This window comes from Neopsephotus bourkii, unplaced genomic scaffold (genome assembly GCF_033783945.1).
Source record: "Neopsephotus bourkii isolate Nb327-2 ecotype Australia unplaced genomic scaffold, CSIRO-AGI_Nbou_v1 NB_270, whole genome shotgun sequence".
Taxonomy (NCBI): Eukaryota; Metazoa; Chordata; class Aves; order Psittaciformes; family Psittacidae; genus Neopsephotus; species Neopsephotus bourkii.
This window is the reverse complement of record NW_026900779.1, coordinates 1-22,514: the sequence shown is the minus strand read 5'-3', so window position 1 is coordinate 22,514 and position 22,514 is coordinate 1. Positions and strand designations below refer to the sequence as shown.

The 22,514-nt window shown below is 56.0% G+C and overlaps 2 protein-coding genes across 2 annotated transcripts; both read left to right on the top strand.

The window, feature by feature from the left end:
• Window positions 1–831: 831 nt before the first annotated feature.
• LOC133208377 (U4/U6 small nuclear ribonucleoprotein Prp3) lies at window positions 832–10,911 on the top strand. The gene is made up of 15 exons (XM_061346224.1): window positions 832–1,001; window positions 1,222–1,352; window positions 3,593–3,739; window positions 4,000–4,083; window positions 4,161–4,381; window positions 5,699–6,005; window positions 6,159–6,325; window positions 6,646–6,728; window positions 7,082–7,225; window positions 7,305–7,404; window positions 7,882–7,995; window positions 9,269–9,387; window positions 9,502–9,585; window positions 9,684–9,745; window positions 10,720–10,911. The coding sequence occupies exons 1-15, from the start codon at window positions 857–859 to the stop codon at window positions 10,864–10,866; spliced, it is 2,055 nt and encodes a 684-aa protein (XP_061202208.1). The 5' UTR covers window positions 832–856; the 3' UTR covers window positions 10,867–10,911.
• Window positions 10,912–11,547: 636 nt separating this feature from the next.
• LOC133208376 (regulation of nuclear pre-mRNA domain-containing protein 2-like) lies at window positions 11,548–22,360 on the top strand. The gene is made up of 9 exons (XM_061346223.1): window positions 11,548–11,794; window positions 14,981–15,110; window positions 16,837–16,937; window positions 18,066–18,143; window positions 18,835–18,887; window positions 19,329–19,455; window positions 19,852–20,027; window positions 20,940–21,225; window positions 22,095–22,360. The coding sequence occupies exons 1-9, from the start codon at window positions 11,548–11,550 to the stop codon at window positions 22,358–22,360; spliced, it is 1,464 nt and encodes a 487-aa protein (XP_061202207.1).
• The last annotated feature ends 154 nt before the right edge of the window (window positions 22,361–22,514 follow it).

Sequence of the window (22,514 nt, the reverse complement as noted above, 5' to 3'; positions counted from 1 at the left end):
AATCAGGCTACGCCTACGTCTCTTCCACCAATCACCGCACTAGACACACCCACCCCCTCGGGGACGCACTGTCCTTCTTCTTCCGCCCAAAGTCCCACCCGCCTTCCCGTCATCCTTCGCCGCGCGCAGGCGCCGCGCCGTCATTTCCGGTTCCGCCGCGACGTGCCGTCGCCGTCAAGGGCCGCCGAGCGGGCCCCGGCCGCACCCGGTGAGAGACCGGGAACGGGAATGGGGCCGGGAAAGGGAACGGGAACAGGAGCGGAGCCGGGAATGGGGCCGGGAAAGGGAATGGGAATAGGGCTGGGACCGGGAATGGGGCCGGGAATAAGAGCGGGACTGGGAAAGGGGCAGGGAATAGGAACGGGAATGGGTTAGGGAAAAGGAACGGGGCTGAGACCGGGAATGGGGCGGGAACGGGAATGGGGCCGGGAATAGGAGTCGGACCGGGAACACGGCCGGGAACGGGACCGGGAAAGGCAATGGGACCAGGAACGCGAATGGGACCGGGAATGGGAATGGAACCGGGAATGGGGCCGGAAATGTGAGCGGGAGCGGGAATGAGCCTGGGAGAGGTAATTGGAATGGGGCCGGGAACAGGAATGAGAACGGGGGCGGTAGGAGGGCACTGGGAGCAGGCCGCGGCTGCGGGGAGGCTGTGGCGGGGCCGCTCCGTTCCCCGCTGCTCCATAGGGAAACTGCGGCTGCCCCATCCGTGGCCGTGCTCCTGAATGGATTCCATCCCATTTCCCAATGGGATCAGACCCGGTGTGGGGGGGGTGGTGTCATTAAACCATCCCTGCTTGACGGGATCGGGCCCTTCTCTGTGCAGGATCAGGCCCGGGGGGCGCCGGCCGCCATGGCGCTGTCCAAGCGGGAGCTGGACGAGCTCAAGCCCTGGATCGAGAAGACGGTGAAGCGAGTGCTGGGCTTCTCGGAGCCCACCGTGGTCACGGCCGCCCTCAACTGCGTGGGCAAGGGCATGGACAAGAAGAAGGCAGCGGGTACGGGACTGGGGGCACAGCGGGGTCCTTCCGCCTTGGGATGCGTGGAGCAAAGCAGGATGGAGCCGAGAGTTCGGGTCCCAAAAGGAGGATTTTGCCTGTTTTGGAGCGCATTTGGGCGCGGTTGGAAGCTCCTGGCAGCGGCATTCCCATATCCCGGATGGGGGAGGAATTGGGATCATTCCCACCCTTTCCTTACCCAGTTCCTCCTCTTTTCCAGACCACCTCAAGCCCTTCCTGGACGAGTCCACGCTGCGCTTTGTGGACAAGCTCTTTGAAGCCGTGGAAGAAGGGCGGAGCTCCCGGCATTCCAAGGCCAACAGCGACCGGACTCGCAAGCGGGAGCTGAAGGTGATTATTCCCTCTTGATGCCTTTGCTGATGGGTGCTTTCCCTATGGATCGGGGGCCTGGAGGCAGCGCTGCTTCCCTGCCACGCTCTCCTCTTCCCAAGGGGTACAGCTGGGAATGCTTCAAGGTCAAGAGAAAAGGCGCTGGTTTTCCATAAGGAACATGGGAGCCTTCCCATTCCCATGCTTTTCCTTCGCTTCTATCCTAGTTTTCGCTTGGCTCAGCCTTGCCTTTCCTCCTCATCACCTCTGTGTTGGCAGCACAGGGTTTTCCTGGGATGCGATGCTCCCAGCGCTCTCCCCAATGGCTCTTCCCAACAGGGCTCCCCGGTGCCTCATCCTGGAGTGGTTTCATTCCCGGTTTTCCATCAGGGATCAATGGAGAGGGGACTGGAATGAGCTCTGAGGCAGAAGCTCCTCCCTGGGAGGGCGCTGAGGAGCTGGGATGGGCTGAAGGGAGAAGGTTTGGATGCCCCATTCCTGGCTCCAATTCCCATTCCTATGGGGCTCCAATGGAGGGGGTCCCTGCCCCTGAGCTTTAAGGTCTCTTCCCACCCATCCAGGCTGGGATTCTCTGATCCTGGTTCCAGCAGGGATTTAGGAGCTCTCCCCCCCCCCTCACTTGCCATGGAGGGGGGAAGTCTCGCGCATCCCAACCGCTTTTCCCTTCCTCTCTTCTCTGGAAGCCTTCGCTTCCCATCTTCTGGAATTGAACCTCTCGGAGGCGAACAGGGGCCGCTCTCCCCTGCTCCCACCCCACATTCCCAAGGGGAAGCTGCTTCCCTCTCTCTCCCAGGGCGTTTCCTGTCCGCGTTAACCTCAGCGCGCCGGGATAATCCCAGCCCGGATCTGGATCTCCTCGGGCGTTCCCAATCAGGACTTGGTTTTCCTCCTTCTTCACCCAGGGCCGGGCACCAGTTCCCAACTCCCAGTGGGAATGGGGAGCTCCCATCACCACCCCCAGCTTGGATCCCTTCCTTCACACGTTGAGCTCCGCTTCCCCCCTTCCTTGGGGCTCTGCTTCCTCTCCCATTCCCTATGGCCACGCCATAGGGCCGGGGGTGCAGAATGAACCCACAAAGAGCTCTTGGTGTCCTCAGCTTCCCAAACGGATCCATCCTCATCTCTTGGCTCCAATCCTCTTCCTCTCCGCAATTCCCGGTCTTCCCGTGAGCCCTGCATCCATGGCACCCCCTGGAGATGCTCTCTTAGGGCTGGACCCTCGGCCCAGCAACACCAGGGCAGGGTTTTAAGAGCTCCCTTTTGTGCTTTGCACCCCGAGATCTCGGAACCCCTTTGCCTGTGACGGATCCATCCTGCCGGGCTCGTGCCCGTGGGGTGGCTGCTGGCTTGGGAAGGAGCAGGAAGGAAAAGCCACGCTCCCCCCCCCTTTATACTATGGGCAAGTCCTCTCTCTTGACCCCATAGGTTTGCCCCCAGGAAGTGCCTGAGGAAGTGGCCCTGTAGTGAAGAAGGGAAGCGCGGCTGCTGGCGACCGCTGTGGATGTCCTCTTCCCACCCGACACCGTGGCTGCAGGCTCCCAACGCAGGCCTTCAGCTCCCCATTGCCCCTATGGAGCCCTTCGGAAAGGGGGGGATGCTGAGGGGTGCTGAGCTGGTTCTGGGGCTGGGGATGCAGCTTCCGGTGGGAGAGGGAGGATGCTGGCACTGAAGGCGCTGATGGGGATGGAGGAGCTCCATAGGGAGCCTGGAGAAGGGGCTTTGGATGCAGGGATGGAGGAATGGCTTCATCCTGCTGGAGGAGATGGGATCTGAGCTGTGAGGGTGCTGAGGCACTGGAATGGGTGGAAGGAGGAAGGTTTGGATGCCCCATCCCTGGCAGTGCTCAAGGCCAGGTTGGATCCTGGAGCTTGCTCCAATGGAAGGTGTCCAAAGATGAGCTTTGAGGTCTTTTCCAAGCCAACCCAAGGCTGGCATTCCAATAGGGAAACTGCTTTATTCCCATCGGCTCGGCTATGGGGTGCTGAGCGAGATCTTGCATCTCTGAGGGCCAGAACCCCCCTCTGAGCAGCAGAGGGGGTGGCTTTGATCCAGACCCATTCATCCCTATGAGGTCTCCTTCCTGCTTTTCCATGGATCATCATTGCCGCTTGGCATGGGGATACCCGTGAGCGCTTCCCTGGCAGTTCCAAGCCCATCAAGTGCTGCTTCCTCACGTGGCCAGGAGGAGAAACCCCCTCGGTGTTAACCCCAGCTTCCCCCTTTGCCTCCTGTCCCATCAGGATGTGTTTGGGGACGACTCGGAGGTATCCAAGGAATCCTCCGGGGTGAAGAAGCGGCGCATCCCTCGCTTCGAGGAGGTGGAGGACGAACCGGAAGTCATCCCAGGCCCCCCATCGGAGAGCCCGGGAATGCTGACCAAGCTGCAGGTGAGCCTGAGCCGCCGTCCTTCATCCCAACGGGGGTCCATCCGCTTGGAATCCCAACCGGGAGCAGCCTCAAGGCTCGGCTGCCCCATTGGGGTCACAGTGATGGGAAGGGGTTTGGGGTGGGGGGGTTCTCCATGGCTCCTGGGGGCTGTTTTGGGGCTGGTGGATGTGGTCCTACCCCCCCCACCAGGCTGCGGTTGCTATGGGGACCATGGTGCTAAAGGGGGAGGAAGGCTCAGGCCCTGCTTCTCTCCCCCCAGATCAAGCAGATGATGGAGGCGGCCACGCGGCAGATCGAGGAGAGGAAGAAGCAGCTCAGCTTCATCAGCCCCCCGACCCCACAGGTACCGCAGGCGCCTCCTATAGCACCCATAGCACCCACAGCACCCACTGCAAGCTCCCCCCCTCCCTCTGTTTGCAGCCCAAACTCTCCTCTTCATCCCAATCGGAACGGCTGCCCATCGGCAACACCATCCAGCCCTCGCAGGCGGCCACCTTCATGAACGATGCCATCGAGAAGGCCAGGAAAGCCGCCGAGCTCCAGGCCCGGATCCAGGCGCAGTTGGCTCTGAAACCAGGGCTCATCGGGAATGCCAACATGGTGGGCTTGGCCAACCTGCACGCCATGGGCATCGCGCCGCCGTAAGTACCGGATCCTGCGCTGCAGGCAAAGGAGCGGGAGCAGCGGGGCCATGGAGGTGATCCTGACCCTTTGCTCTGGTGAGACCTCCCCTGGAGCATTGGGTGCAGTTCTGGGGTCCTCAGCATCAAAAGGACACGGAGCTGTTGGAACAGGGCCATGAGGATGCTCAGGGGCTGGAGCAGCTCCTGTATGGGGATAGGATGAGAGAGTTGGGGCTGTTCAGGCCAGGCTGCGTGGAGACCTCAGAGCAGCTTCCAGTGTCTGAAGGGGGCCTATAGGGATGCTGGGGAGGGACTCTTCATTAGGGACTGTAGCGATAGGACAAGGGGTAATGGGTTAAAACTTAGGGGAAGTTTAGATTGGATTTAAGGGGGAAGTTCCTCACTGTGAGGGTGCTGAGGCACTGGAATGGGTGCCCAGGCAATGCTCCATCCCTGGTGGTGTTCAAGGCCAGGTTGGACGAGGCCTTGGGTGCCCTGGTTTAGTGTGAGGGTTCCCTGCCCATGGCAAGGATTGGAACTGCGTGATCTTAAGCTCCTTTCCAACCCGAACTATTCTATGATTCTAAATAACCCCCATGGTGGCGGCTCCATCCCGCTCTGGAATGCTGGGAGAGGGGTAACGAGTGGGATTGGATCCGTGGCAATGGTTTTAATAGGACGGAGTTCCATAGGAAGCAAGGGAAATGGGTTTAGCTCCATCCTTGAGGGACATTCCCAATAGCCACAACGTGGGATTTGAGGCCTTTCTGGTGACCTCCAGGAGATCTCATGGGTGGGGTTGGGAATTTGGGTGCTTCCCATGGATTTAAGAGCCTGCAGCTCATCCAGTCCAAGCATTCCCAACACTTCCATGGTCACAGAGGGCACAGGAACACTTCCATGGATGGTGACACCAGCATTGACTTGGGAATTTGGGTGCTTCCAATGGGGTTCAGAGCTTGCAGCTCATCCAGTCCAAGCATTCCCAACACTTCCATGGTCACAGAGGGCACAGGAATGCTTCCATGGATGGTGACACCAGCATTGCCTTGGGAATTTGGGTGTTTCCAATGGGGTTCAGAGCTTTCTGCTCATCCAGTCCAAGCATTCCTAACACTTCCATGGCCATAGAGAACACGGGAATGCTTCCATGGATGGCAACTCCACCATTGCCTTGGGAATTCGGGTGCTTCCAATGGGGTTCAGAGCCTGCAGCTCATCCAGTCCAAGCATTCCCAGTATCTCCATGGCCACTGAAGGCCCGGGAACGCTTCCACATTGGCAATCCCCGGCCATTCCAACGTTTTAAGGCACTCTCCCTTCTGTTGGCGGCAGGAAAGTGGAGCTGAAGGATCAGACCAAGCCCACCCCGTTGATCCTGGACGAGCAGGGCCGCACGGTGGACGCCAGCGGCAAGGAGATCGAGCTGACGCATCGCATGCCCACGCTGAAGGCCAACATCCGGGCGGTGAAACGGGAGCAGTTCAAGCAGCAGCTGAAGGAGAAGCCTTCCGAGGACCTGGAGTCCAACACGTACTTCGACCCCCGCGTCTCCATCACCCCGGCGCAGCGGCAGAAACGAACCTTTAAATTCCATGAAAAAGGCAAATTTGAGAAAATAGCCCAAAGGTTGAGAACCAAGGTACTGGGAATGGGGGGGGAGCAAAGGGGAAGGGGAAGGCTCTTAATGGGGATACCTTGGAGCAGCTCCAGTGTCCAGAGGGGTCCAGGAGAGGGGCTGTGGATGAGGGATGTGCGTTGGGAATGAGCTTTGTGCCCGTTCCCATGCGCTCAGGCCCAACTGGAGAAGCTGCAGGCGGAGATCTCCCAAGCTGCCAGGAAAACCGGGATCCACACATCCACCAAGCTGGCTCTCATCACCCCCAAGAAGGAGCTGAAGGAAGGGGAGATCCCGGAGATCGAGTGGTGGGATTCCTACATCATCCCCAACGGCCTCGACCTGTGAGTGGCTCATTCCAGAGGTTGGGATCAGTGTCCATGGGGTGATGTGGATCTGGATGGGGTTGGTGCTTTCCCAGGTGCCTGCTGGGGAAACTTAATGGGTTTTGGAGTAGAATTCCCAGAATCCTGGGATGGTTTGGGTGGGGAGGAGCTTAAAGCTCCTCCAGCTCCAAGCCCCTGTGTCCAACCCTAAGCACTGCCAGGGATGGATGGGGTTGTGCCCGGAGCTGTATTCCCTGCCCATTGCTGGTGTTTCCTATGGGAACATGGGAATGGGAGGCTGTGGGAACACTGCTCACCCCCAGCCCTTTCCCATCTAGAAAAGGAGGAACGTCTTCCAAGAGGGACGAGTACTTTGGGATCACGAACCTCGTGGAACACCCGGCCCAGCTCAACCCCCCAGGTACCCCCAGTCCTGATCGACACCGCCTCAGCACCCTCATAGGGAAGAGCTTCCCAACATCCCATCTCCAAAGCCATTCCCCATATCCTGTCCCCTCCATCCCAAGCCCCTCTCCAGGTTTCCTGCAGCCCCTTTAGGCCCTCCTCAAGGACCCAGCCTGGCTCCTATGGGAGCTGCTCCAACAGCTCCACATCCCTCTGCTCCTGGCCCTGTTTCAATCCCAGCAAAGCAAACCAGACCCCCCCTCTCTTTCCCCCCATTCCCTGTGTGCTCCAACCCCCTGCAGCATCGTGGCGCTCGGTATTCCCGGTTTCCCTTTGGGGATTCCCATTCTCCATCCCTTGCTCCCGCAGTGGACAGCGACACCCCCGTCACCTTAGGGGTTTATTTAACCAAGAAGGAGCAGAAGAAGCTGCGGCGCCAGACCCGCAGGGAGGCCCAGAAGGAGCTGCAGGAGAAGGTCAGGCTGGGCCTGATGCCACCTCCGGAGCCCAAAGGTGAGGCCGTGGGGGCCATGGAAGCCTCATCCCAAATCCTCGGGATCCTTTGGAATCTCCATTCCCATTCCTTTTGCAGTCCGGATCTCCAACTTGATGCGAGTTTTGGGCACGGAAGCTGTGCAGGATCCAACCAAAGTGGAGGCCCACGTCCGAGCTCAGATGGCGAAGAGGCAGAAGTAGGTGGAACATTGGGGGGTTTTGGGGGCTCCTTTTGGGATGCAGTTGGGAAGTGATGGAGGAAAAATGGGGTTGGTTTGAGCCCATTGGGGCTGCTGGAGGGATCCCCCTTCCATGAGGCTCATCCCTGTTATTCCTGAGCCTTCCAAGCAGGAGGAATTAGGGATGCATTTGGGAAGTGATGGAGGAAAGATGGGGTTGGTTTGAGAGCCCATTGGGGCTGCTGGAGGGATCCCCCTTCCATGAGGCTCATCCCTGTTATTCCTGAGCCTTCCAGGAAGGAGGAATCAGGGATGCTTTGGGAAGTGATGGAGGAAAGATGGGGTTGGTTTGACCCCATTGGGGTTGCTGGAGGGCTCCCTTTAGCCATGAGGCTCATCCCTGTCCCTGAGCCTTGCAGGGAGGAGGAATTAGGGATGCTTTGGGATGCTTTGGGATGTTTGGTGCCTGCCGCATCCCTGTGTGTGTGTGTGCAGAGCGCACGAGGAGGCCAACGCCGCCCGGAAGCTGACGGCCGAGCAGCGGAAAGCCAAGAAGGTGAAGAAGCTGAAGGAAGACGTGTCACAGGGGGTGCACATAGCGGTGTACAGGTGAGGCTGACCCCCTCCTCCTCCTCCATCCATCATCCATCCATCCATCCATCCATCATCCATCATCCATCATCCATCCATCCATCATCCATCCATCATCCATCATCCATCATCCATCCATCATCCATCATCCATCATCCATCCATCCATCATCCATCCATCATCCATCCATCATCCATCCATCATCCATCATCCATCCATCATCCATCCATCATCCATCCATCCATCATCCATCCATCATCCATCATCCATCCATCATCCATCATCCATCCATCATCCATCCATCATCCATCATCCATCCATCATCCATCCATCATCCATCCATCATCCATCCATCCATCCATCATCCATCCATCCATCATCCATCCATCATCCATCATCCATCCATCCATCCATCATCCATCATCCATCCATCCATCCATCATCCATCCATCCATCCATCATCCATCCATCCATCATCCATCCATCATCCATCATCCATCCATCCATCCATCATCCATCATCCATCCATCCATCCATCATCCATCATCCATCATCCATCATCCATCCATCCATCCATCATCCATCATCCATCCATCCATCCATCATCCATCCATCATCCATCATCCATCCATCCATCCATCCATCCATCCATCATCCATCCATCCATCATCCATCATCCATCCATCATCCATTCATCCATCCATCCATCATCCATCCATCATCCATCCATCATCCATCATCCATCCATCCATCCATCCATCCATCCATCATCCATCCATCCATCATCCATCATCCATCCATCATCCATCCATCCATCCATCCATCATCCATCCATCATCCATCCATCATCCATCCATCCATCATCCATCCATCCATCCATCCATCATCCATCCATCATCCATCATCCATCCATCCATCATCCATCATCCATCCATCCATCATCCATCCATCATCCATCATCCATCCATCATCCATCATCCATCCATCCATCCATCCATCATCCATCATCCATCATCCATCCATCATCCATCATCCGTCCATCCATCATCCATCATCCATCATCCATCCATCCATTCATCCCTAAGGAATGCGGGGCCAGAACAACGCATCCCACTTGGAAACCCAAACACTAAACCCATGGCTCCAAAGTGGGATTGACGCTTCCCTTCTTGGCCAAGCTGACCTCCATAGCCACACAGAGAAGGGGCTGGGATGGAGCTCTTGGGATGCAGCTCATCCCAATGGATGCGTGCCAACCCCTTGGGCTTTATCCCACCCCTTCCCAATGCAGGGTCCGGAACTTGAGCAACCCAGCCAAGAAGTTCAAGATCGAGGCCAACGCAGGGCAGCTCTACCTGAGCGGGGTGGTGGTGCTGCACAAGGACGTCAACGTGGTGGTGGTGGAAGGAGGTGAGGCCAGGGAATGGTGCAATTCCCAGGGGGAAAACCGGGGCCTGAAAGGGGTTGGGACTGGGATGAGCTCCGAGGTTCCTCCTTGGTTCCTAATCCCAGCTTCTTTTCCAGGCCCCAAAGCACAGAAGAAGTTCAAGCGGCTCATGCTGCATCGGATCAAATGGGATGAGCAAACGGCAGCCACCAAGGGCGAGGGTGAGTTTGGGGGGGGACCGAACCCCCCCCCCTTCCCCATTGCTCTCTTTTTGGGGTGAAATTCATGGATTTTGGCTCCTTTTGGGGTTGGGTTTCAGATGAGGAGGAGTCCGATGAGGAGGCTGTGAAGAAGACCAACAAATGCTCGCTGGTGTGGGAGGTGAGTCGGGGTTCCCAAGGGATCTGCCCCATCCGTGCAGGGGGGGAGTGTTCTTCCAAGGCTTGGGAATGGAGGCAAAGCACCTGCTGGGGGAGGGGTTGGAATGGGATGAGCTTGGGGATCGTGGCCATCCCAGACAGCTCCCATCCCAAACTCCCATCCCAAACAGCTCCCATCCCAAACTGACTTCATCCCAAACAGCTCCCATCCCAAACAGCTCCCATCCCAAACAGCTCCCATCCCAAACTGACTTCATCCCAAACAGCTCCCATCCCAAACAGCTCCCATCCCAAACAGCTCCCATCCCAAACAGCTCCCATCCCAAACAACAGCCATCCCAAACTCCCATCCCAAACTGACTTCATCCCAAACTAACATCCATCCCAAACTAACATCCATCCCAAATGACATCCATCCCAAACTCCTATTCCAAACAACTCCCATCCCAAACTAACATCCCATCCCAGATGACATCCATCCCAAACTTCTTCCATCCCAAACTCCTATTCCAAACTAACATCCATCCCAAGCTCATATTCCAAATAACTTCCATCCCAAACAACTTCCATCCCAAATGACATCCGTCCCAACCTTCTTCCATCCCAAACTCCTATTCCAAACTAACTCCCATCCCAAACTAACATCCATCCCAAACAACTCCCATCCCAACCTTCTTCCATCCCAAACTCCTATTCCAAACAACTCCCATCCCAAACTCCCATCCCAAATAACTTCCATCCCAAAGGAATGTCCATCCCAAACAGCATCCACCCCAACCAGTGTCCATCCCAGGCTTGGTCCATCCCAAACCACTTCCATCCCAAACTCCCATCCCAGCCGGTGGGCATCACGTAACCCCCCCTGTTCCCATCACCAACAGCCCCTCCCCCTTGGAGCCTCCTTTTCCCATGGGATCCACCCTTTTCCCATGGGATCCTCCCTTTATCCCATGGGATCCATCCTCCCCCCCCCAGGGCACCGCCAAGGACCGCAGCTTCGGCGAGATGAAGTTCAAGCAGTGCCCCACGGAGAACATGGCCCGGGAGCACTTCAAGAAGCACGGGGCCGAGCACTACTGGGACCTGGCCCTCAGCGAGTCCGTGCTCGAGGGCACGGATTGAGCCCCCCCCCCCCTCCGCCATTAAAGACCTATTTTTTAATGCAAAGCCCCCGCTCCGGGTTCAATTTAAAGGACGGGGGGGGGGGGGTACCTGCTGCTGTGCGGGTTTCTGAGGGGATTTTTGGGGTGCGCACCCCTCGTTGGGCTCTGGCAGCGCAGAATCCGCCTCCTTCTTCCTTATTTCCCCTCATAAATCGCTTTATTTTACACTTCCGGCTCCGCTTTAAGCCCGAACGCGGAACTCTCCTCGCTTCACCTCACGCCGGCCGCCGCCGCCATCTTGGCGCCGGGGAGGGAAGGGGAAGGGGGGGGGGGAGGGTGAGTGCGTGTGAGCGCGCCAAGGGGCGGAGCCGCGCATGCGCAGAGCGCCCGCGGCCCGTGCGAGGGGAGCCCGGGCACAAAATGGCGGCGGGGGGGCGGGCGCTGCGCTCGGGGGGGCCCGGCCGGTGACCGCCGCCGCCGCCTCCCCCCGTTCCCTTCCCCGGGGCTTAAGCGAGGACTTGGGCCCCCCTCGGTTCTCGTTGCAACCGGTTGCGGTCGTAAGTGGAGCCCGTTTAACCCGTTAGCTTCAGGTCCGGGTCGCCCCGCCGTGCCCCATAGGCCTCCAGCGGGGCCGTTGCCGCTGAGGAAGGCCCCGAGCAGGAGGGGGGGGGGGAGAGCGTGGCTCCGGGAGGGCCCGAAAATGGCGGCGGGCGGCGGAGGCGGCGGGCGGGCCTCGTCGTCGTCGTCCTCCTCCTCCTCCTCCTCGTCGGCCGCCGCCTCCTCTTCGTCGGCAGCGGCGGCGGCGGCTTTGGAGGCCTCGCTCGATCGGAAGCTGCAGGCGGTCACCAACACCATGGAGTCCATCCAGGGCCTGTCCTCGTGGTGCTTGGAGAACAAGCGGCACCACAGCACCATCGTCTGCCACTGGATGAAGTGGCTGCGGCGCTGTGAGTGCGAGCGGGACCCCCCGGGGACCGGGCCCATAGGGATGCATGGGGTTGGGGGGGGTCTAAAGGGGGTGTTTGCATGGGCCTGAAGGAGTTGGGATGATGGGGATCCATTGGGATTGCAGCAGGGATATAGAGGGAGGACATTCCCGCTTTCCCTGTTAGGGAGGGATGGTGCTTGGTGTTGGGCTTAAAGAAGGGGAAAGGCCCCAGGGCTCCATCCTGACCCGGTCCCCACTTATCCCCCTTTATTCCTGCATGGACCCATCCCCATTCTCTTGGCCTGGAGCTCCTGGTCCCGTCCCCCCATTTATCCCTATGGAGCAAAGCCTTTTCCCTGCCTTCCTCCTTGCTTTTGGGCTCTTTTCCCACCTTTTACCGCCGGAATTCCCAACATTTGGAGCTCTTTGGGCAGAGGATTTGGTGCTTTTGGGGGTTTCAGTGCATGGCTGCGGGTGCTGGTGTCTCCATTCCCGGCTTTTGGGCCTTATCCCGTCTCCACTGGAGCTGGAACAGGCTGGGAATGAGGAGGGTTGGGGATCCCTGCAGTGTTCAGTGGGGCTGGGAGCATCCTGCCCTATGGAAGGGGATGGGCTTTAAGGTGCCTTCATCCCAAGCTGTTCCCATGGGAATGCCGGAGGCAGGGCTGGGGGATCCCTGGGGCAAAAAGGGAGCTGGAAAATCCCTATGGAGCCAATGGGGGGGTGAGCATCCCGTGGTGGGAAGGGCGCTCGTTGGATGCGTGGATGCACATCGGAAGGGTTGAAGGTGGGGAACCATGGGATCAGCCATGGGAAATTGTGGAACCACTCATGGGAAATCATGGAATTAACCACAAAAAATCATGGAAACATCTATGGAAAACCATGGGAAACCATGGAATCACCCTTGGGAAATTGTGGAATCACCCATGGAAAGCCATGGACTCAACCATGGGAAATCATGGAATCACCCGTGGGAAATGATGGAATAACCCATAGAAAATAATGGAATCACCCATAGGAAACCATGGAATCACCCTTGGGAAACCATGGAATCACCCTTGGGAAACCATGGAATCACCCTTGGGAAACCATGGAATCACCCATGGAAAGCCATGGAATCACCTGTGGAAAATCATGGAATCACCCATGGAAAGCCATGGACTCAACCATGGGAAACCATGGAATCACCCTTGGGAAACCATGGAATCACCCTTGGGAAATCATGGAATCACCATGGGAAATATGGAATCACCATGGGAAATATGGAATCACCCATGGGAAACCATGGAATCACCCGTGGAAAACCATGGAATCACCTGTGGGAAACCATGGAATCACCCATAGGAAACCATGGAATCACCTGTGGAAAATCATGGACTCAACCATGGGAAACCATGGAACCACCCATGGGAAATCATGGACTCAACCATGGAAACCATGGAATCACCCATGGGAAATTGTGGAATCACCCTTGGGAAATCATGGAATTAACCATAAAAAATCATGGAATCACCTGTGGAAAATCATGGACTCAACCATGGGAAATCATGGAATCACCCATAGGAAATAATGGAAACATCCACCGAAAACCATGGAATCACCAATGGAAAATCGTGGAATCAACCATAAAAAATCATGGAAACATCCATGGAAAACCATGGGAAATCATGGAATCACCTGTGGAAAATCATGGAATCACCCATGGAAAGCCATGGACTCAACCATGGGAAATCATGGAATGACCCATGGAAAATCATTATGGCATATATAATACACATAATATTTGTAATATATATGTAATGCAGTTTTAATACACATTTGAAGGCTTGAAGGTGGAGAAATCATGGAGCCCATCATGGAAAATCATGGAATCCCACATGGAAAATCATCATTACCCGTATAATATATGCGATATATACATATAGTATAGTCGTAATACACATTGGAAGGATTGAGGGTGGAAAATTCTGGAACCCACCATGGAAAATCCTGGAATCACAAATGGAAAATCATTCTTACACATATAATACATGTATAATATACATGTAATACAGTCTGAATACACATCGGAAGGGTTGAATGTGGAAACATCATGGAACCCATCATGGAATCACCCATGGGAAATCATTATGGCACATATAATACACAGAATTTGTATAATATCCATGTCATACAGTCGTAATACACATTGGAAGGATTGAAGGTGGAGAAATCATGGAACCCATCATGGAATCCCCCATGGAAAATCATGGAATCACGAATGGAAAATCATTATTATACATATAGTATATATGATATATATATGGTAATGTATATATATGTATATATAGTAATACACATTGGAAGGATGGAGTATGGAAAATCATGGAATCCCCCATGGAAAATCATGGGATCATGAGTGGAAAATCATTATTATCCATATAATACATATATATATATGGTAGTATATATATGTATATATAGTAGTACACATCGGAAGGATGGAGTATGGAAAATCATGGAATCCCCCATGGAAAATCATGGGATCATGAGTGGAAAATCATTATTATCCATATAATACATATATATATATGGTAGTATATATATGTATATATAGTAGTACACATCGGAAGGATGGAGTATGGAAAATCATGGAATCCCCCATGGAAAATCATGGGATCATGAGTGGAAAATCATTATTATCCATATAATACATATATATATATGGTAGTATATATATGTATATATAGTAGTACACATCGGAAGGATGGAGTATGGAAAATCATGGAATCCCCCATGGAAAATCATGGGATCCCCCCTGGAAAATCGCTCTTACACATCGAAGATGTATGCTATATGTATATAACATAGTGGCAATACACATTGGAAGGATTGAATGTGGAAAACCCTGGAATCCCCCCTGGCATCCCCCTTGCATCTCCTCCATTCCCACCTCCTTAGCCCACCCCATAGCATTGAGAGCCCTGAGCCCCCTTTGCCTCCATCCAAACCTCCCTTTGGGGGTCAATCCCATGGGATCAGAGCCTGACCCCATCCTATTGCAGGCAGCGATCAGGACCCCCTTCCTATGGGACTTGGCTTTGTTTCCCCCCTTGCGCTTTGCATCCCTATGGTGCCCCCACGCTCTTTGTGTCCCATTGGAAGCCCGGTGAAGGCGCGGGTGCTTCCCAGTGTGATGCGCCGGTGTTCCCATTGCTTCCAGCCGCTTTCCCGCACCGCCTCAACCTCTTCTACCTGGCCAACGACGTGATCCAGAACTGCAAGCGCAAGAACGCCATCGTCTTCCGCGACGCCTTCGCCGAGGTGCTCCCCGAGGCCGCCTCCTTGGTCAAGTGAGGGCCCAGGGAGGGGGCGCCTGAAACTGGGAATGGGGGCTTCGGGAATGGTGGGGGGGGGGGGGGTGGCAGTGACATTGCAGTGTGGAATGGGGGGCGGAGGGGAATTCCAGTGTGGAATGGGGTATAATTGCAGCATGGAATGGGGGGGGTGTCTTAGTTACAGTGTGGAATGGGGTTGGGGGACATTAATTCCAGTATGGAATGGGGAGGGAGAATGATTCCAGTATGGAATGGGGTTTAATTCCAGCATGGAATGGGGTGTCTTAGTTACAGTGTGCAATGGGGTTGGGGGACATTAATTCCAGTATGGAATGGGGAGGGAGAATGATTCCAGTATGGAATGGGGTTTGATTCCAGCATGGAATGGGGTTGGGGGGGGGGGTTAATTCCAGCATGGAATGGGGTTTAATTCCAGCATGGAATGGGATTGAGGGGGGGTAATTCCAGCATGGAATGGGGAGCGAGAGTGATTCCAGCATGGAAAGGGGTTTAATTCCAGCATGGAATGGGGTTGTGGGGGGGGTTTAATTCTAGCATGGAATGGGATTGGTGGGGGTAATTCCAGCATGGAATGGGGTTGGGGGTGTTAAATTCCAGTATGGAATGGGATTGGGTGTGTAATTCCAGCATGGAAAGGGGTTGGAGGGGGTAATTCCAGCATGGAAAGGGGTTTAATTCCAGCATGGAATAGGGTTGTGGGGGATTAATCCCAGCATGGAATGGGGTTGGGGGGGGTAATCCCAGCATGGAATGGGGTTGGGGGGGGTTAATCCCAGCATGGAATGGGGTTGGGGGGGGGTTAATCCCAGCATGGAATGGGGTTGGGGGGGGTTAATCCCAGCATGGAATGGGGTTGGGGGGGGTTAATCCCAGCATGGAATGGGGTTGGGGGGGGGTTAATCCCAGCATGGAATGGGGTTGGGGGGGGTTAATCCCAGCATGGAATGGGGTTGGGGGGGTTGTTTAGGAGGAAGGGGGCTCCAAGCCATGTAGGACCCAGCTTGGAAGCTGGGCTTCCCCTGGAGGCAGTTGGGAAGTGCCAGGAAAGCTGGGAAAGGGCTTGGGATGGAGGGGCAGGACAAAGGGAACGGCTTTAACCTGCCAGAGGGGACACTGGGATGGGATGGGATGGGATGGGGATGGGATGGGATGGGATGGGATGGGATGGGATGGGATGGGATGGGATGGGGATGGGATGGGATGCGATGGGATGGGATGGGGATGGGGATGGGATGGGATGGATGGGATGGGGATGGGATGGGATGGGATGGGGATGGGATGGGATGGGGATGGGATGGGATGGGATGGGGATGGGATGGGATGGGGATGGGATGGGATGGGGATGGGATGGGATGGGATGGGAGGGAGATGCCCCTCAGCCCATTCCATGCTTCCGTGATTGGAATAACCTGGGATGGGAAGATGTGGGCTGAGCCCTGTCCGATCCCTGCCCTCCCATTCCCTCTGGAATGTTCCTGAATCCTGGTTTTTAAAGGATGGGACATAGGGAAACCATGGAGCATCAGCCATTTGCTATGGGAGCATCCTATTGCTGAGCCTTCTGCTCTAAAACCCCCTCATTTCACCCCAAAAAGACCCCTGTTGTGTTGGTGCCATTCCAGGCCTTTAGAGCATCCCCTGGAGGCTCCCTGCATTCCAACCCCGACCTCTTCCCAGTGTGGGGTGAGGCAAACCCACCCCATTCCCCTCTTTTATGCAGGGATCCATCCGTGTCCAAATCCATCGAGAGGATCTTCAAGATCTGGGAGGACAGGAACGTGTACCCAGAGGAAACCATCCTGGCCCTAAAGGAAGCTCTCAGTGAGTTCCTCCCCCTTTGCCCCTCTGCTTTTGGGAGCCAGGATCCTTGTGGGCATCCCTAAAGCAGCTCCGAGTCCTTCTGTAGGAGCTGGGGTTATTCCAGCCAGAAGGAAGCAGGATGGGGAGGAGAAGCATCCTCCAAGCCATGACCACAGTGCCCTGGCTCTCCTTTGGGTACCAGTTGGGATGAGGGGTGATGGGGAAGATGCAGCACGGCTCCGGTGCGGTACCCAAATGTGGTACCCAAATGTGGTACCCAAATGTGGTACCCAAATGTGGTACCCAAATGAGGAGCCCCCTTTGCTGCTTCCTTGAGGGCAGCATCCCATGTCCATTGGCTCCAACCTCCTCCTCCCTCTTGTGCTGTTGCATCCCTGAACCCCAGCGTTATCCCGGGAATTCCCTGCTGCAAATCCTGCCCTGTTCTCCTTTGGGTACCAGTTGGGATGAGGGGTGATGGGGAAGGTGATGGAGGATGCAGCACGGCTCCGGTGCGGTACCCAAATGTGGTACCCAAATGTGGTACCCAAATGAGGAGCCCCCTTTGCTGCTTCCTTGAGGGCAGCATCCCATGTCCATAGGATCCAACCTCCTCCTCCCTCTTGTGCTGTTGCATCCCCAAATCCCAGTGTTATCCCTTGAATTCCCTGCTGCAAATCCTGCCCTGTTCTCCTTTGGGTACCAGTTGGGATGAGGGTTGAGGGGGAAGGTGATGGAGGATGCAGCACGGCTCCAGTGTGGTACCCAAATGAGGAGCCCCCTTTGCTGCTTCATTGAGGGCAGCATCCCATGTCCATAGGATCCAACCTCCTCCTCCCTCTTGTGCTGTTGCATCCCCAAATCCCAGTGTTATCCCGGGAATTCCCTGCTGCAAATCCTGCCCTGTTCTCCTTTGGGTACCAGTTGGGATGAGGGTTGATGGGGAAGATGATGGAGGATGCAGCACGGCTCCAGTGCGGTACCCAAGTGTGGTACCCAAATGAGGAGCCCCCTTTGCTGCTTCCTTGAGGGCAGCATCCCATGTCCATTGGCTCCAACCTCCTCCTCCCTCTTGTGCTGTTGCATCCCCGAACCCCAGCGTTATCCCGGGATTTCCCTGCTGCCCTCAAGTCCTGCCCTGTTTCCCAGGTACCACCTTCAAAACCCAGAAGCAGCTGAAAGAAACCCTCAGCAAGCAGCAGAATAAGGGCTGGAAGAAAGCCCCAGGTAAGGATCCCATGGGAATGCTGGGAGCTGATGCTGGGATTGAGGAGGAGCAAGCGGGCACCTTCTGGCCAGGAGCTGGTGCTGGAAGCCTGCCTCTGAGTGCTGATCCTAAAGGAACTCAGGGGGGAAAGCACAGGGATTTGGGAACAGCGTTGGGAAGAGGAGGTGGAGCTCGGATGATGCAGAATGGAGCCCATCTGGGGCAGCAGGGATGAGCATGAGTGGGATCCATAGCAGGGAACACGCTCTGATTTACTCATCAATGAGCCCTAAAGCCTTAAGGCTGGAGGCACATCCCATAAACTCTGTTGGGTGCCCACATCAGGTTAATCCAAGAGTCTGGAAGGGTCCAGTCCTTACCCTCACATCCCAAGCTGCTTCCCAAAGCCCAATGGTGCTGCATTCAAGCATGGGTGAAGGGTGCTGCATCTCCTGCTTTTGGGGGCAGAAAAGGGTGGATTTGGGGCCTCTGACTTGGGAAGTGCTTGGAGATCCCTTGCTCTTCCTTGGATGAGGCTCTTGGATCAAGCCTTGCAGGGGTCCCTCTTCCCAAAAGGGCAGAGCCCTGAGGGCTGGCTATGGAGAGGGACTGGGAGCAGGATCAGGAGCCTCTGGTTCAGTGCTGATGGGAAGCTGCTGCTTGGCCCTATGGGTGCCTTCAGCTCTCCCTTATCCCTCTTTATCCCGACAGCATCCACCAATCCCAAAGCTGCTCTCAAGTCCAAGATCGTGGCTGAGTTCAGGGTGAGTGGAAGCCCCCATTGCCCTGGGGTTGTGGTGATGGTTGGGAAGCGCCGGTGTTCCTATGGGGAAGGGAAAGCTCCATAAGGAAAGACCTCGGAGCAGCTCCAGTGTCTGAAGGGGCTCTGGGAGACCTGGAGAAAGGGCTTGGGATAAGGGATGGAGGAGCAGGATAAGGGTTAAATGGCTTTAACCTCATAGAGGGGAGATGGAGATGGGATCTGGGAGGGCGCTGGGACACTGGGATGGGGTGAATGGAGATGGTTTGGATGCCCCATCCCTGGCAGTGTTGGAGCATCCTCCTCCCATGGAACCGGATGCACTTGAAGCTGCCTTCATCCCAACCCATTCCATGATGCCATGGAAACCACCATGGAAACCCCATCCCTGCCATTCCCATGGCCTGTCCCAGGGATGCTTCCCTTGCTCCCTTCCCGTTCCCAGCCGCAGGCTCTCATTGAGGAGCTGCTCTCCTACAAGCGCTCTGAGGAGCAGATGGAGCTCAAGGAGAAGCAGCTTTCCACCCTGCGCGTCGACGTCTGCAGCACCGAGACCCTCAAGTGTCTCAAAGGTGAGGAGAAACTGGAGCAGGCACTGGTTTTCCTTTGGGAATGGGGTCCTTGGAGCTGGAGCATCCACCCTGTGTTAATGGGAAGCTTGAGGTGCACTTAGGGCTCTTCAACCCACCCCACTATGGGCCTGTGGTGTCTTTGGAGCATCCCAAACCCTTCAAACCAGGTGGGATTTGGGGTTGGAAGCGGATTCGGAGCCATCAATCCAATGGGATGCAGCACGCTCAGGCTGGAGCGGGGGTAAAGGGGAACTGAGGCCCGGCTGCACTCAAACTGGGCTCTGGAGTGTCACGGGTACCGCATGCTAAAGGGACGGATGGGCAGGAGGGGCACGGCTTTAACCCCTCAGAGGGATGGGGATGGGAAGGTTCCCCCTTGCTGAGCTCCCCCCGCAGATAAAACGGGAGGCAAGAAGTTCTCCAAGGAGTTCGAGGAGGCCAGCGCCAAGCTGGAGGAGTTCGTCAGCGGCCTGGACAAGCAGGTGAAGAACGGGCCCTCCCTCAGCGAGGCCCTGGAGAACGCTGGCGTCTTCTACGAGGCCCAGTACAAGGAGGTCAAGGTGGTGGCCAACGTGAGTGCCTTCTCCTGGGGGCCATCCCCTGCTCTGCCCAAGGGGAGCGGGGTTCAGGGCTTGGAGGATCCCAGATCCAAGGAGTTTGAACCCATTGGGATTCATAAAGGGGGGGGGTTAGGGTTAGGGGTTAGGGTTAGGGGTTAGGGGTTAGGGGTAGGGGTTAGGGTTAGGGGTTAGGGTTAGGGGTAGGGGTTAGGGTTAGGGGTTAGGGTTAGGGGTTAGGGTTAGGGGTTAGGGTTAGGGGTTAGGGTTAGGGGTTAGGGTTAGGGGTTAGGGGTTAGGGTTAGGGTTAGGGTTAGGGGTTAGGGTTAGGGTTAGGGGTTAGGGTTAGGGGTTAGGGTTAGGGGTTAGGGTTAGGGGTTAGGGGGTTAGGGTTAGGGGTTAGGGGTTAGGGTTAGGGGTTAGGGTTAGGGTTGGTGTTAGGGTTAGGGGTTAGGGTTAGGGTTAGGGGTTAGGGTTAGGGGTTGGGGTTAGGGGTAGGGGTTAGGGTTAGGGGTTGGGGTTAGGGGTTAGGGTTAGGGGTTAGGGTTAGGGTTAGGGGTTAGGGTTAGGGTTGGGGTTAGGGGTTAGGGTGAGGGTTAGGGGTTAGGGTTAGGGGTTAGGGTTAGGGTTAGGGGTTAGGGTTAGGGTTATGGTTAGGGTTAGGGTTTGCTTTGGATTTGCATGGGGGGGGGGTCCTTGAAATCCCAAAGGATGGGAAGAGCCCTCAATATCCAAACTACAGGAATAAGTTGGGAATTGGCGGAAGCTTGCTGAGAACAGTGGCATTTGGGATATGGTTTTCCCTTTTCCTCATGGCTCTTGCCCTGGGTAAAGCTGAGCAGAGGATGCTTTTCCCAAGCTGCATCCCAGTTTCCCTAGGGAAACATCCCATAATAGCCCCTCATTCCACACCTCTTCCTCCTCAAGGCTTACAAAACCTTCGCGAACCGAGTGAGCAACCTCAAGAAGAAGCTTGACCAACTGAAAGCCACGCTCCCCGACCCCGAGGAGTCCCCGGTCCCGTCCCCCAGCATGGACGCACCCTCCCCAACCGGCTCCGAGTCCCCGTTCCAGGGCATGGGAGAGGAGGATAACGCCCGGTCACCGGCAGGGGGCAGCCGGAAGCCGGTGACACCGGAGCCGGTGTCGGATAACCGGGATGTGGAGGACATGGAGCTCTCCGATGTGGAGGACGATGCGTCCAAGATCATCGGTGGGTGATGCTGGGATGGTTCAAGTGGGATGATGGAGGGAGGGGAGCATCTCCCTTATGAGGAGAGACTGAGGGAGCTGGGTCTCTATAGTGTGGAGAGAGGAGACTGAGGGGTGACCTTATCAGTGTATATAAATATATAAAGGGGGAGTGTCCCGAGGCTGGAGCCAGGCTCTTCTCAGTGGCAAACAATGATAGGACAAGGGGCAATGGGGACAAACTGGAACACAAGAGGTTCCACTTCAACTCCTTCTCAGTGAGGTGCCAGAACACTGGCCCAGGCTGCCCAGGGAGGCTGTGGAGTCTCCTTCTCTGGAGGCATCAAAACCCACCTGGATGCATCCTTGTGTAACCTTATCTGGGTGTTCCTGCTCTGCAGGGGGATTGGACTGGATGAGCTTATGAGGTCCCTTCCAGTCTCTAACATACTGGGATACTGGGATACTGTGAACGGAGCTGGAATTGCCCCTTGGAGCATCCTTTGGGATGCAGCCCACAGGGCTGATATTGGAGCCATTGCGTTTCTGCTCCACAGCCTGGTGCTGGGAGGGAAATCCCGGTCCATCCACGACCATTCCCATCTCCCAGCCCACTTTTAGATGGGAATGATGGGAATCCTGGGTTTGCCATGGGAATTCAGTTTGGAGACCAGGAAGTTCTTCCCTGGGAGGGTGCTGAGGCACAGGGTGCCCTGAGCTGAGCCTGCCCCATCCCTGGCAGTGCTCAGGGCCAGGTTGGAGCATCCTGCTCCAGTGGAAGGGCTCCCTTCACCCCAGCCCATGCCAGAACCCCATGAATTAGGCCTAATCCCATGGGAAAACCCCGTATCCCAAGCACTTCTATGACGGGATCTTGCTCTCCCCTTGCAGTGGAAGAGAGGAAGGAGAAGCCAACGGCTCCAGCACCCCCCAAGCCTGAGAGCATCCCCAAAGCCGTGCCCAGCACCACGGCACCAACCCCGGTACCGGTGCCGGCACCAACCCAAGCCCCCCCGACCCCTCCGGCACCGAAGGCAGCGCCTGCCCCTCCGGCCCCTGCCCTTGCCTTGCCCAACCTGGCCAACGTGGACCTGGCCAAGATCAGCTCCATCCTCAGCAGCTTGACTTCGGTGATGAAGAACACAGGTGGGTGCTGAGCTCCTGCTTCCAGAGCTGCCTCGGGCCCTTTGCACCAGCTTAAACCTCCAGGAGCTTCTCCTATGGGGGTAAAGAGCATCCTTGGGGGGTAAAGAGCATCCTGTGGGAGTAAAGAGCATCCTCTGGGGGTAAAGAGCATCCTTTGGGGGTGAA

What these genes read in the sequence shown, in the direction of transcription:
- LOC133208377 (XM_061346224.1), top strand. Translation starts at nt 857, where the DNA reads ATGGCGCTGTCCAAGCGGGAGCTGGACGAGCTCAAGCCCTGGATCGAG. An exon ending in CAGATGGCGAAGAGGCAGAA is followed by an intron (nt 7,405 to 7,881) that starts GTAGGTGGAACA and finishes GTGTGTGTGCAG; the next exon opens with AGCGCACGAGGAGGCCAACG. An exon ending in CGTGGTGGTGGTGGAAGGAG is followed by an intron (nt 9,388 to 9,501) that starts GTGAGGCCAGGG and finishes CTTCTTTTCCAG; the next exon opens with GCCCCAAAGCACAGAAGAAG.
- LOC133208376 (XM_061346223.1), top strand. Translation starts at nt 11,548, where the DNA reads ATGGCGGCGGGCGGCGGAGGCGGCGGGCGGGCCTCGTCGTCGTCGTCC. An exon ending in GATGAAGTGGCTGCGGCGCT is followed by an intron (nt 11,795 to 14,980) that starts GTGAGTGCGAGC and finishes CATTGCTTCCAG; the next exon opens with CCGCTTTCCCGCACCGCCTC. An exon ending in AGATCGTGGCTGAGTTCAGG is followed by an intron (nt 18,888 to 19,328) that starts GTGAGTGGAAGC and finishes TCCCGTTCCCAG; the next exon opens with CCGCAGGCTCTCATTGAGGA.